This window comes from Loxodonta africana, chromosome 13 (assembly GCF_030014295.1).
Source record: "Loxodonta africana isolate mLoxAfr1 chromosome 13, mLoxAfr1.hap2, whole genome shotgun sequence".
In the NCBI taxonomy this organism is placed as follows: Eukaryota; Metazoa; Chordata; class Mammalia; order Proboscidea; family Elephantidae; genus Loxodonta; species Loxodonta africana.
In genome coordinates this window covers 34,572,150-34,585,994 of record NC_087354.1, presented here as the reverse complement: position 1 = coordinate 34,585,994, position 13,845 = coordinate 34,572,150, and the positions used below count along the sequence as shown (strand labels likewise).

Here is a 13,845-nt window from a genome sequence, read left to right as displayed (position 1 = left end):
GTAGCAGAGGAAACCCTGGCGGTATAGTAGTTAAGCACTACCACTGCTAACCAAAAGGTTGGCAGTTCAAATCTACCAGGAGCTTCTTGGAAACTCCATGGAGCAGTTCTACCCTGTCCTATAGGGTTGCTTTGAGTCGGAATTGACTTGACAGCAACAGGTTTTTTTGTTTTGTTTTGTTTTTTGTTTGGTGTAGCAGAGGAGTCCCTGGGTAGTATGAATAGGTTAATGCCTCCCCAACTGCTGACCCAGAGGTGCCTTGGAAGAAAGGCCTAGTGGTCTACTTCTGAAAAATCAGCCATTGAAAACCCTACGGAGCACAGTTCTACTCTGACACACGTGGGCCCTCGGTGAGTTGGAATTGACTTGATGACAACTGGTTTTAGTTTGGGTGTAGCATAGGAAATGGGGCTCTAAATAGTGTAACTTACATGTGTCTTTGTGCCATGCTTTCTGGTTTATAAAGTGGTTTTCCATGTATTGTCTCGTTTGTTTCTCACAACAACCCTGTGGGGAACACATTATTGTAATCCCCACTTTAAGGCACAAGTAAACTGAAAAAGAGAGAGAACTAAGGGACTTGCTCAAGAGGACGCAGTTAAGAAGAGGCAAGATACAAATTCAAGATCTCAGTGTGGTTCTGATATAGAGGCTGAGCCAATCAGAAACACTGAGGGACTGAGGGGCTATGGGTACATCTGCATCATGTGACCAAATGGGAATGGATGGACTCTGCTAGCAACAGCCTTGATCAGCCAATGATCAGAGACTTGATGTCAGTTTCTCCAAATTGGAAGGCTTTGGAAACACGTTATGGAATTTTCCAGGATGCAGTCTTGGGGCTTAATGGAAGTCTTTCTGGAGAAAAACAATGAGAAGGGAAAATAGGACACTGAATTATACAATCCTCATTGGAACAATGACTAGGAATCTGAGAATCATGAAACCAATGTTAGTTGATGAAAAAGAGAAAGCAGGTTTATCTTGAGGAAAAGACTCTAAATTGAAACTGTGAGTCTGCCATCCCTGCAGATGTCCCTTCATCTCCACAGGTGGAGAGTTGACCACTTGTGTGCAGGGAGCAAGCAAAGAAACAAGGAAGAGGAAGCATGGTTGTGGGGGACCATTGTAATTGCATTGGCTGTCCTTCAAATTTGAAGGGATTCCCTTCTGTGTAATGTCAGGACCTCACTATCTCTGCACTCACAGTGCCTGGCACAGGGCAAGGCCCTCAGTGTTTACTCACTGAGTGTCGGCTGAAGGAAGGGCTGAATAAGTTTAACCGCCTGCTGTCTTGGTATCCCCATTTTCTGGTTTTCACTGTAGCTTGGAAAAAGGTAACAGGGTCTGGTGGTGAGGTAATGGCACTAAAATAATATGTCTTGCTTTTATTACCCACATTGCCCCTAATTTATCTGGGGCAAGTCTTTCGATGCCACTGTTTCTCTAATTTTGAACATGAATAATGAGGCCAATCTATGTAATAGGATTGCAGTTAGCCCAAATGCAATAATGGAATTGACTCTCTCCAATGCCTGCTAGTGAGGAAGGAGCTCAGGAAGGCACTTTTCTCCTTCAGGTCAGAAGAGGTGCTGAGTGGAGCACAAAGAAGGCAAGGTTAAGAGCAGGGAAGGAGCCTGGGTGACGCGAGTATTTTGCAGTTGGCTGCTAACCCCTTTGAGGACTAAGGTGCACCTAACCCAAGCCATGGTATTTTCAATCACCTCATATGCATGCGAAAGCTGGACAATAAATAAGGAAGGCTGAAGGAGAATTGATGCCTTTGAAATAGAGTGTTTGTGAAGAATATTGAATACACCATGGACTGCCAGAAGAATAAATCTGATTTGGAAGAAGTACAGCCAGAACGCTCCTCAGAAGCAAGGACTGAGAAACGTCATCTCACATAATTTGGACATATTATCGGAAGGGACCAGTCCCTGGAGAAGGACATCATGCTTAGTAGAGTGTCAGTGAAAAAAAGGAAGACCCTCAATGAGATGGATTGACACAGTGGCTGCCACAATGGGCTTAAGCATAGCAATGATGGTGAAGATGGTGCAGGATTGGGCAGTATTTTGTTCTTTGTGTGTAGAGCTGCTATGAATTGGAAGTAACTCAATGGCACCTAACAATAAGAACAAGCTAACCTAGAAATTGGTGGTTTGAATCTACCCAGCATCTCTGCAGATAAAGGCCTGGAGATCTGCTTCTGTAAATGTTACAACCAGGAAAACTCTATGGAGCAGTTCTACTCTGTAACACAGTGGGTGGCCATGAGTTAGAAGCCAACTTGATGGCAATTAACAACAACAACAACAGGAGGCAGGGGGCTGAGATCACATCCTAGATCTGCCCTGCTCTGAGGTCTTAGAAAACTCCTTGCTCTTTCTGGTCTGGTATTTCTATCTTTGAAGCTGGATTTCGGGGGTCATAAAACTATGGCCAGCAAGCCAAATCTCTCCCTCACCTGTTTTTGTAAATAAAGTTTTATTAGAGCCCAGCCACACCTATTCATTTCCATATTGTCTATGGAGGCTTTCATGCTACAACTGCAGAGTTGAGTAGTTGTGGCAGAGACTGTATGCTTACCAAGCCTAAAATATTTACTACCAGACCCTTTTCAGAGAATGTTTGCTGACTCCTGAATGATAGCAGATCTTCTCAAAGTGGTCTGTGGAAAGATGGCACAAATAGGTAAGTGCTTAACTACTAGCCAAAATGTTGGCGCCTCGGAAGACAGACCTGGCAGTCTGCTTCCAAAAAGTCACAGCCTTGTAAACCCTATGGAGCAGTTCTACTCTGCACATATGGGTTGCCATGAGTCAGAATCAACTCGACAACTAACAACAGCAACGGAATGCTATTAGGTTACAGGGAAAAAATGATGAAACAAACGGAGACTGGAGTGGGGGTGAAAGCAAGTAAGCAGGGCTCTGACAGCACCTAAAAACAAGCTCACCTAAATCTAGTAGCTTGAAGTCTAGGTGGGGAGACTGAACTTCAGAGACGGGAAGTGGATTTTTCAAAGGTGATGTAGGAAGACAGTGATGAAATCAGCGGTGGAAATATAGTTGTTTGACTCCCGTTGGGGGTGTGCCAGGATTCACCCTCAGACACACACTCAGTTTGCCCTTCCTTCAGATCTGCATTTACCACCTGTGGGCTCAGCCATTGACAACCCTGGTACAGTCCAGGGGCTCCCAGGCATATCCACAAGAACTTATGCTTTAAGTCTGTGCCTTTGGGTTTTATCATCAAAGAATTAAGTGCTCCTCTCATGTCTGGAGAAACAACATGAGTCTTTTTCACCGCTCATAGCCCAACCATGGAGGGAGCTCAACAATGAGAAAAACAGGACACACTCTCCATCATCTTTTGGGTCCTTTGCTCTTGCATCTGCTTTTTCTGCCACTCCTCTTCCCCTTCTTCTCCAGCCCCTCTTCCTCCTCTTTTTGCTCCTCTTCCTCTTCTCCATCTTCCCCTTCCCCCTTCTTCTGTTCCTCTTCCTCCTTCCTCTCTTCCTCATTCTCTTCTTCTTGTTCCTCCTCCTCCTCCCCCTCTTGCTCTTTCTCTTGCACCTCCTCCTCCTCCATACCCTCCTCCTCTGCTTGCTCTCTTTGTTGTGTTTTATTCCATTTCTTCTGTTCTTATCCTCTTGGTCCTTCTCCTGTCTGCTCCTTCCTCTATCCCTATCCCTGCCTCCTCTTCCTCCTCCTTCCTCTCTCCTCTTCTTCCCCCTCCTTCCCCTCTTCCTCTTGTTCCTCCTCTCTTCTTATTTCTCCTCCTCTTCCTGTTCCTGCTTCTTCTCCTCTTCTGCTCGATCTTTTCACTACCTTTAAGTCCATTTCTATCCTTGTCCTCCTGCTCCCACTCCTCCTTGCCCTTTCCTTTCTCCCTGCCTCTTCTTCCTCCTCCTTCCTCCCTTTCTCTCCTTTTGTATCCTGCTTTCCTTGAGTTACATTCATAGGGAAAGCTCTGTGCTAAGTTTTGAGGGGGAATAAAATCGAGGGCTGGCTCCCGAGTGACTTACATTCCCACTGTGGGTGGGCAAATAGAGGGGCCACAATGTGGCCGTTCCCAACAAGGTGACGGTACCTTGCCAATTGGAAGCGCAGCGTGGTTCGTGGGTGGTACATCTCCAAGGAGGCGATGAGGTCAAAGGCTGATGGTGCTAACATGGTGACGAGGGAGACCACCACACTCACCTGCAGAAAGAACACGAGCCAGACACTGGGTTCTCCAGGGCCCCACAAACCAACCTCATTTACTCTCAGCTAATATTTCGTCAATGGTATTCAGGAGGGCCACACCGTTGCGAAAATGGAAAACCTCCACCAAATCTCTGCTGATTTGCATTTTTCAAAAGGTCACAGCCTCTTTATCCCTGGTTCATTCCTTTCAGGAATTTGTCTTAACCTGAGGACATGCAAGCATGCTCTTTTAGGTTTGCTAGCATTTATGCCACATTTTCCAATTACCATTTCTTTTTATTTATACTTCCCTGACCTTAGGCAGAAGACGGAAATAACTGTAGCTATTACCAGTAGTAAGAGGAAGGCCGAGTGGTAATTTAATATTCTTTATGTCTATGGAAGGAAGATTAATTATCTAGAGAATTGTGCCTGGCTATTGTTTCTCTTCGCTTATGGTAAATAAAGATCTGGAATTTTAGCTGGTAAACAAGAGGTTTGAGCTAAAACAGGAAACAAATTCTGAGTACATCTTTGAAAAAAATTATCCATCTATCCGTATGTAAACACACAAGCACACATTTACATAACCCACTTAATTGCTGTAAAATAGAAAAAGGTAAGGGAAAGAGATTAGATGAGCCCCTGTAGACTTAGCATTTGAAATAGTATCATACACTGAGGACAAATTGATGAATATCATGTCACCTAAAACCAAACCACTGCCGTCATGTCACCTAGACACTGTATTTTTTAAATCCCAAAAGATGATAATCAGTTTCATAGAAATAGTCTAAGAGGTAGCATGTATGTTATTTCTGCCTTTTAAACCTTTAGAGGTGGATTGGACCAACCTCTTGGGACAATAGTCTTGTAGTGCATATTAAGAATTCTAAAATTATTCTTAACCTTGTACTTGGTAATTTTCTATTCATGAGGATGCCCATAAATGGGAAAAATCTTTTTAAAAACAGTCCATTTATGTGGAGCTGGTTCCGGAAGCAGAATTTGTAATCAAGAAATGGGAAAGCACCCAAGTATTCCACAGTTGGTGAAGGGTCAACTTTGATAACGTCCAGTGTAACACAATGCCATCATGAACAATGGCACATCTGTAGATGAAGTCAATATCTGGAAATGTGTTGGTGGAGAAACAGCAAGTAAAAAAAGCAAAGTATTGTCAGCACAGCTCAAAGATAAAGGGTGATGAGAATACTGAAAAGTGTTTTTTGAATCAAATTCTTTCCCAGTTGAGCTGGGTAAAATCATTGAGCCAAGCCTTGGTGCTATCATTTTGGCTCAAAGCCCTTATAGTTCATGCCCTAGGACAAGATGACTAAAATTTTTTCTTAGAGATATTTCTAGCTAACCAACTTAAGAAGCACCTGGGAATAAGAGGGGCAGGCCACTTTGTGTCTCCCTGGAGATGAGCATGCGGGTAACAGGCAGTGGGTACCTCATTCTTTTCCCAAAGCGTCAGCTCCTTCTTAGACTGCTCCAGCTTCTGGGACCGGTCCACCACGAAGTAGATGAGATAGATGCTCCCAGCGAGCGAGAGAAGCACTAAGATGTTGGCAATGATCCTCAGGCAGATGGTCACTACCCTGGAGGGAGAGGCAGATAAGAGGGCTTGGTACACGGCTAATGAGATTTAAGGCCAAACCCACTGCCATCGAGTCGATTCCTACTCATAGCGACCCTATAGGACAGAGTAGAACTGCCCCATAGAGTTTCCAAGGAGCGCCTGGTGGATTTCAACTGCTGACCTCTTGGTTAGCAGCTGTAGCACTTAACCACTACGCCACCAGGGTTTCCGTTTTAAGGCCAGGAACACATTTACTGCCAAGTGGATTCTCTACCCAGAAGAATCATTGCTTTTTTTTTTTAATGCAAAACACTATTTTTCATAGATATACATATATCTGAATACACATCTAGAATACTGATTGAAAAGATATATACATTAATTACAATAGAATTGCTGACTAATGTGGGAAGGAGAATGGGCGTGGGCACAGGGATTGATGGGGGAAAACAATAGAAAATAAAACAAAAGAGGTGCCTTGAATGGACTGACGATAATAATGTGCCATCATGATTAATGATTAACTCACCTCTCAAGTCCACAACAAATAAACCACCACAACAGAACATCACCCCCTCCTCCCTCAAGAATTTCTCCTTTCCTGAGTGATAACGACACCTTATAAATCAATAAACCAGCATCGGTGGGGCTTTAAACAAAAGCAAACAAACAATACTGGTTTTGGAGTCTGCATATTTGGTTTCGGTCCTAGCTTTGCCACTTCATTTGGAGTCCCGTGGTCCGCACATTTAAGCTATAGGAGTTTAAGTGAATGTTCAGCAGATGGAGGGAGGAGAGGAAGAAGCAAAGGAAGGAGACAGGGAAGGAGGGAAAACGAACTTAAATAGGGTGGTGATTCTGTTTCTCCTGACATTTAATGAAATCTGACAATGTACCACGTACTTGCTTAATAGTTTATTAGCTGCTGTTTCCCTCTAGAATGTAAGCTTTCAGACCTCTCAGTCTCTTTCACTGATGACTCCTCAGCTCTTAGAACAGACCTAGCACACACAAGCATTAATAAATATTTGCTGAATCAGCGGGTAGATGGAGAAGCTGCTTGATGGTGAGGTGGGGCATGGGGCTCATCACTTTGCTCATTTGCTCTTACTTCCCATCTGCCTCATGCAGTGTGAAGCAGATCTCTGAACCAACGGTCATGCTAGGGTTTACATATATGTTTTCCTTCTGACAGGAGCCCTGGTGGCGCAGTGGTGACAGCACTTGGCTGCTGCGTGGGAGAAAGATGTGGCAGTTTGTTCCCGTAAAGTCTACAGCCTTGGAAAGCCTATGGGGCAATTCCACTCCATCCTATAGAATTGCTGAGTTGGAATCAACTTGATGGCAACTGGTTTGGCTTTTTTCTTTATGTAGCATGCCCCCCTAATATGCAGCCATACTTATCCAGTACTCATGTAAAAACATCTACTTTCCCTAACACTAGAGGAAAAGTCACTGACTCCAATCTGGCCTATTTTTAAGGCATCTTCTTCTCCCATCTTTGGTGTGTCTTAGCTTCAGCTTTCCCTGAGAGCAGAGCCTGGGGCAAAAGCTTGTTTGCGGGTAGTGTATTTGTGAAGTGATCTCAGAAAGCAGGCATGAAGGTCTGGGTGTGACTGGGGGAGGTGAGAGAGCCGGTACAAGGATGTGTGGCGGATCTGGCCACAGCTAGAGGCAACCGCAGGACCTTCCCAAAGGCTTATGAAATGCATCTCAGAATTGTGTGTCAGGCTGAACTAGGGAAGCACTTATCATCACCTCCCATTCCCTACTGGTCAAGGGTGGCTCCATGAGGACTAATTCCCAGGCTTCCTGGTTGCACATGCATGCGTGTTACTGGGATCTTGTGGGCAGCCCACACTGCAGGCTCAGAGGGGCTCTGGAGCAGCCAGCATAGGGACCAGCAAGGGAGACATTCTTTCATTTCACAGGTAAGGAGGTGAGGGCCTGGAAAGGTCAGGTGAGTGTTCCAGCTAATGCTTAATTAATAACTGCCCTCTAACTCCTTGAGAGAGCCCTTCCCACCAAGTCACCTGCTTCCTCTCAGTACCACAGTGGTAAGTGTGTTTTCTAACTCCCTGTGTCCTTTCTACAGCCTTTTCTGCACAAGCTTTCTGCTTCGTAGAAACTAAACGTGAAGGATAAGAGCTAGCAAGGACGTCAGGTGAACAGCCATGTCTGTCCACGGGAAGACAGGGTCATTGTCCCTTCCTGGGAATGCCCTTCAGGTTTCACCAGTTCTCTAGGTGAAGGGCTTCACCCTTCACCAGGGTCTGTGTCAAAACTTGGAGCAGAAGAACCTCGAATCTAAGAAATCCCCTTGGAAAGCTTCTGAGCAGAATTGGGTAATACTGTATTTTAGGACTCCAGAGATTTGTTTCTAAATAAAATTAGTCTCAGGAGCATTCACACATTTGCTTAACTTAATAAACTGGAAGACGATGCTAAAAATACCTCTTTTATTATCTAAGTAAAAAAAAAAAGGAAACTGCTTAACTTCAGGCCTTTCTCATCCTTGTTGCAGAATCTATGGAAGGAGGAAAAAAAGGAGGAGCTACTCCAAAATACTGCTATGGAGATATTATAGAATTCTCAGACATCATGTTACTAGAAGGATAGATATTAAGAAGAAAGAAGAGCTGCCTGAAAATGTATGAAAATAAGACACGATGGCTGGGTAATTTTTGTACCAAATTGAAGCAAAGCTTATCAATGAGTTCAGTGTGGGGAACATTTATACGTACAGGTTTTTGCTTTTCTTCTTTTCCTGTTCTTCCAGTATAGCCTCCTTTAAAAAAAGGCACACAACATTAAGAGGTTAGCAGTATCATTACCCATAAATCATTTGAAATGATTTATCCAGCATTTTTAATCATATGTTCCATGTCTAAGGCTTCATTCTATAAGCTTCTATTGAAATCAATGCCTTAGCCAATAACCAAAAGAAAAAACTGGAAATTGGAGATTGGGAAGAGGGAATGGGCATGGTGTGAGCGGCCAATCAGAAATTTTTTTCCCACGGAGAGGTAAAGCTGAGCTGGAACATTTGATCGTCATCTCAAGGAGAGGAAGATCTGTCTAAGTAGGTACAAACCCAACACAAAAATTTAAGTCAGCAAAGCAAAACCCACTGTAACCAAATCAAAAGCCAGACAACAAACTGGAAAAAAGAAAAAAGTGTTGGAAACTTGTATCACCAAGAAAGGACTAATTTTCTTAATATGTGTAGAGATTCTACCAGGTAACAAGAAGAAGACCGAAGCTCCAACAGACGGAAAAAAAAAAAAAATCCGCAAAGAACGTGAACAGATAGGGCTCAGGAAAGAGAATTTTGAAGGTCCATAAACTAAGAACAAGTGCAAATTGAAAGCATTCCAAGACACCATTTTTTAACCTATCAGATTGTCAAAGATTCAAAGGTTTGATTCACATCGTCTGGGCAAAGTTGTCAGGTAACAAGTACTCTCAGACAGTGCTGGTGGGAGAGAGACTTCACCAATAACCTGAAACTTCTGAATTTTGACCTATTTAAAAAAAAATTAATGGAGATCATTTTTAAGGGAAAAGGAAACAAACTAGCAAAACAAGCAACACAACACAGCACAACACAGCACAACGCAACACAACGCAATGCAGCACAGCACACACAGCACACAGCACAGGACAACACAACACAGCATAGCACAATGCAACACAACACAACACAACGCAGCACAGCACAGCACAGCACACCACAACAACAGAGCAGGGCCTTGGGACTGCTGCCCTGTCTGTCAGGAGCAGGAGGGAGTCTAAGAGATAGCTCAGGGCTAAGGGAGTGGCCCAAAGTGACTTAACCAGTTACGTGATTTTTCCCAGTCGTTCCTGCTGTGCTGGGGCTTGGAGTTGGGCACTGACTGGGGTGGGGTGGGGTGGAGTGATTTGAAGCCACCCCCTGGTGTATGCAGAGCTCTTGCCCTTAGAGACGCTGCATCAGAAGATTAATAAAGCGAAATCAGAATTCTTCCTAGATGAAGCACCCAAATTAGGTTTGTGTTTCCCAAGTTGTAAGGAAGGAGTGAACAGAATAGGACAAAAAAAAAAAAAAATTGATTGTCTGATGTCCTGATGGGAAGGGAAAGGGAGAAATGGCTCATCATACATCTAAGAAAGAGACCCCAGGAGACTGTCCATCAGTACAGATTGGTCCCGGCCAAGAGAACCCCTTAACTCCCATTCTGGGTCTACACTGCAAAGGACATGCTGCCGGGGCTTGACCCAACACAAAGAGGACTGCTTTCCAAACTCTGCAGAATCATTTCCCAGGTGTCTGAAGTAGTTATAAATAAATAAATAAATAGAAATCCATCCATTTCTTGGAAAACCTTCCTAAAATCGATGACAAGCTTCCCTGTGTTCTCTGACCCAGCCAACGAGCGCCGTACTTTCTCTCTGACTCGCTTTGCTCAGTGGATGCTGCCACTTTCATGGTGAACACACACGGGAACGGAAGCACTTCTCTGCCACAAAGAGCATTCTTAGCTGGCTGTGCTTTGGGGGATACGAGTTCTGCCTTCTACAGCTTTTGGTGCCCACTCGCTAGGGATGGGGCTGTCATCACTCACTTCTTCATTCTTGCCTGCATCAATATGCTTTGTAATTGAAAGCCAGATGGCGGTGTGTCATAATTTTGTGTAAAATAAGAGTAAATTATTTTGATAATCAGGTTGTGCTTTTTTCTCTCAAAATCAGGCACCACTTAGCTGTCTGTTTACTAGACCCGTGTCTCTGAATGCTTTTGATTGCATTGTCTTCTAAGTTTAAAAAAAAAAAAGCTTATATCCCCACCATATATGTATTTATTCATTTATAAGTTATATACAAGTAATATATCAGTAATCCGCTATGTAAATGATCAAAAACACAAAAACTAAAATTTTAAAGGAATCAAATATAAACAAAAAAGAGACATTCCAGTATTTTCTTCCCACACTCCATTGGATCATTTGGTGCATTTCCTGGGGGCAGGTTTGCCTCATTTGGGGGATTTCTTCCTTGGAAGAAACATATAAGTGCCTGTATATGTATGTGTATGTGTGTATATCTATCTATCCACCTACCTACCTCCTACCTACCTACCTACCTATCATCCACCCATCCACCCACCCACCCACCCACCCAACCATCCACCCATCCACCCATCCACCCATCCACCCATCCATCCATCCATCCATCATCTATCTACCTTTCTCTCATCTCTTTCTCCCTCTCTCTCATCCTTCCATCCATCCATGATCTACCTCTCTCTCATTTCCATCTTTCTCTCTCCTTCATCTCTCTCTTTCTTTCTTCCTCTCTTATCTAGCTACCTAGCTATCATCCATCTCAGAGGGTCACAGCTTACTCTATAAATGTTTGTGGACTAAAGAGCCCAGGCTCCATGGCTCCCTCCCTAGGCAGCCTGGACAGGCTTGCTCACTCACCCTGATGCTGTTCACGATGGCAGCTGTTTTGCTCTCTGCAGCCTCTGGGTTTCCAATGAGGTAATCCCAGGCACAAAACACCCGCCAGCAGAAAGTGTAGTTTTCATTGGAAGCACTGGCAAGGCTCATACGAGAGTTCTTCGCCATCCTGCAAAAGAGGACCCAGGAACGGGTCATGAAGAACAGAGTCAGGAATTAACTCAACTGTATGCAGCTTTTGCTAGCCCATGCAGATTGTGTGAATTAGAAAAAGATGGCCCATCTGGGTGGCTGCAGCTCCTCAGGTCACCGCTCAGCCAGCAGGCCACTAGCTGAATTTCAGCCCCTATTGTCTCCTTAGCCAACCTCGTAGAACAGCATGAAAGCTGCAGCCACCCATGCCCACGATTGTGTGACTCTATTTGACAAGCAGTCCTACCCCCCTGGTGGTCAGCAGGTAACTGGAGGCGTGTGTGTCCCAGGAGCCCGCCCAGTCCATCTCTGTGCAGCTGGAATTGTGGGATACAATACCGCCCTTGGAGCTGAATCAATCTTCTTGGAGCTCCAGCCCACTGCTGGTCACTCTACCCCTTCGGACCACACACAGCATGATGAGTCCCTCTTACACAAGACTTTCCTTTAGGTAGGTCAAGAACAGGAGTTTCATCCTCTCCTTAGGTGAAACGCCCCCGTCCCTTAGACAATTTCTCTTCATATGAGGTTTTCACTTTCCTCTCTATCCTTACTTCTTGCTCCTGAGTTTGTCGCCATTTACCAGTGTGCTTCTTACATTATTAATCTAGTAAACGGCCTGTCTTCCAGGTAGGGTCTTGAGGCCTATCAGGTGCTAAGCTGGGAAGCTTAGTAAGACCTGAGGGCCCCCAGGTCACTGTGGATCTCTTTAAGCTGTTGTTGTTTTTTAAACCCGTGCACTTCTGTCTGCACTTGCTTTCTGCCACAAATGGCAGGGTGATGAATAAAAATGGGAAGCACAAGTCAGGAGGACGTAACAGGTGAGTCAGGGGGTGGGGGCCAGGTTTTCCCCAGGATTCAGAGCCTCTCTGTCAGTCTGCGTTTCTCCTGCTCCTATATAGAAGCACGGGAGTCCCTGAGTGGTGCAGACAGTTAATGTGCTTGGCGACTAACTTAAAGGTTGGAGGTTCTAGTCTACCCAGAGGTGCTTCAGAAGAAAGGCCTGGTGATCTCCTTCCAAAAAAATCTGCCACAGAAAACCCTATGGAGCCCAGGTCCCCTCTGACACGCATGGGGACGCCATGAATCAGAATCGACTCGATGGCAACTGGTTACACAGAAGTACAGAATCTGAAAGCTGGGAGGGAAGCTGGCGATTTTCTGAGCCAACCTGCCCAGTGTACAGACGAGGCCCAAACAGGAAAAGCAAGTTGCCGAAGGGCTCACAGTGAGGGTGGAGGGGACCTTCTACTCCCCAGGCAATTTGTTTGTTTGTTTTCACACTGTGCTTCCTCTCAGTGATGAACTCGACACGTAAACGGCATCACAACACAGACAAGTCCAGCCTTTTCAGAATTCGTAGCCAGATCACAGGCAAACATACAGCCATAGGAGATGTTTTGCTTTCTGCAACCTCTGGTCACCTAGATCATATTGTTTCTATCACTACAAGTGCAGTTACTCTATGGTCTAAAATTAAATTAATTGCTGAGTATGATGCTTGTTTTTGCAAATACAGCATAAAACCTGGCTCGAATGGTAACTGTTCAGACCAAGGTTAAAATGAATGTACCTCTTTTAGCCTTGGTTTCCTCATTCATAAAATTAGCACATTTATGCCATAATTCCACAGGGTTATTGACAGGATTAAATGAGATCACGCGTATTGTAATTTGGCACATGTTTTAAGAAACTGAGCAGTCATACTTTTTTAAAAGAATGATGAAGCTGTAAGCAAACACTGCCATCCCCACCAAGAAATACGCCAAGGGAAGTCGATAGCCAGCTCTCCCGATCCTCCTCTCTCTGCCGTAATAGCCGTAGAAGAGGACTGAGTACTGGAGGTAGCCCTGCAAAGAGAATACTTGATGTCATTACTGTTTCCCAGATGCCAGGACTGTGGCCCATTCACCCCCTTCCTCAAGACAGGAGTGAGGCCAAGCATCTAACTCACCCCCAGGGACCAGACGGTGTCCAGGTCTTGGGCAGATGCAACGTGCTCCTTGGGGATGGCCTTGCTGGCCGTGCTTCCAAAGGGCTGGCCTGCAATCAGCTGGTGAGAGAGAAAAAGATGCCATGGGGTCCTCTGGGTGGGAAGGGAGCAAAAAAAAAAAAAAAAAAGGGCAGTTGATCTCCACGTGCCCACGAGGTTGCCATACCTGAGAGCTCACCCATGGGGGGATGTCTGCTTCATTCTCATTGGTGGAAAATTAAGCCCAGGGTGGCCAGGTTTTCATTTTGGAAGACACTAAAGGTGTATGTTCATTATGGTATGCTTATAACCTGTCTTTCTATTTCTTATTCACTAATGCCCCATGGGAGTAAAGGGGGAGACTAAAGCAGTAGATTTCAGTGATCCTCCTCACGTGACCTTGTTCTTGAAGACAGTGCATGATAGAGCAGAGAGGGCAGGTCTGGGTCCAGGAACCCAGGC

At 44.8% G+C, this 13,845-nt stretch overlaps 1 protein-coding gene across 1 annotated transcript in view; it reads right to left on the bottom strand.

Annotated features, from left to right (window-relative positions):
• The window catches only part of TMC3 (transmembrane channel like 3), a 42,867-nt gene that overhangs the window by 16,077 nt on the left and 12,945 nt on the right, over positions 1-13,845 (bottom strand). The window contains exons 6-11 of the mRNA XM_064267142.1: positions 13,366-13,464; positions 13,119-13,261; positions 11,241-11,388; positions 8,523-8,566; positions 5,650-5,797; positions 4,099-4,208 (exon numbers count right to left, since the gene is read on the bottom strand). Of these exons, the coding sequence (XP_064123212.1) occupies positions 4,099-4,208; positions 5,650-5,797; positions 8,523-8,566; positions 11,241-11,388; positions 13,119-13,261; positions 13,366-13,464 (692 nt within the window). The remainder of the gene's footprint in view (positions 1-4,098; positions 4,209-5,649; positions 5,798-8,522; positions 8,567-11,240; positions 11,389-13,118; positions 13,262-13,365; positions 13,465-13,845) is intronic.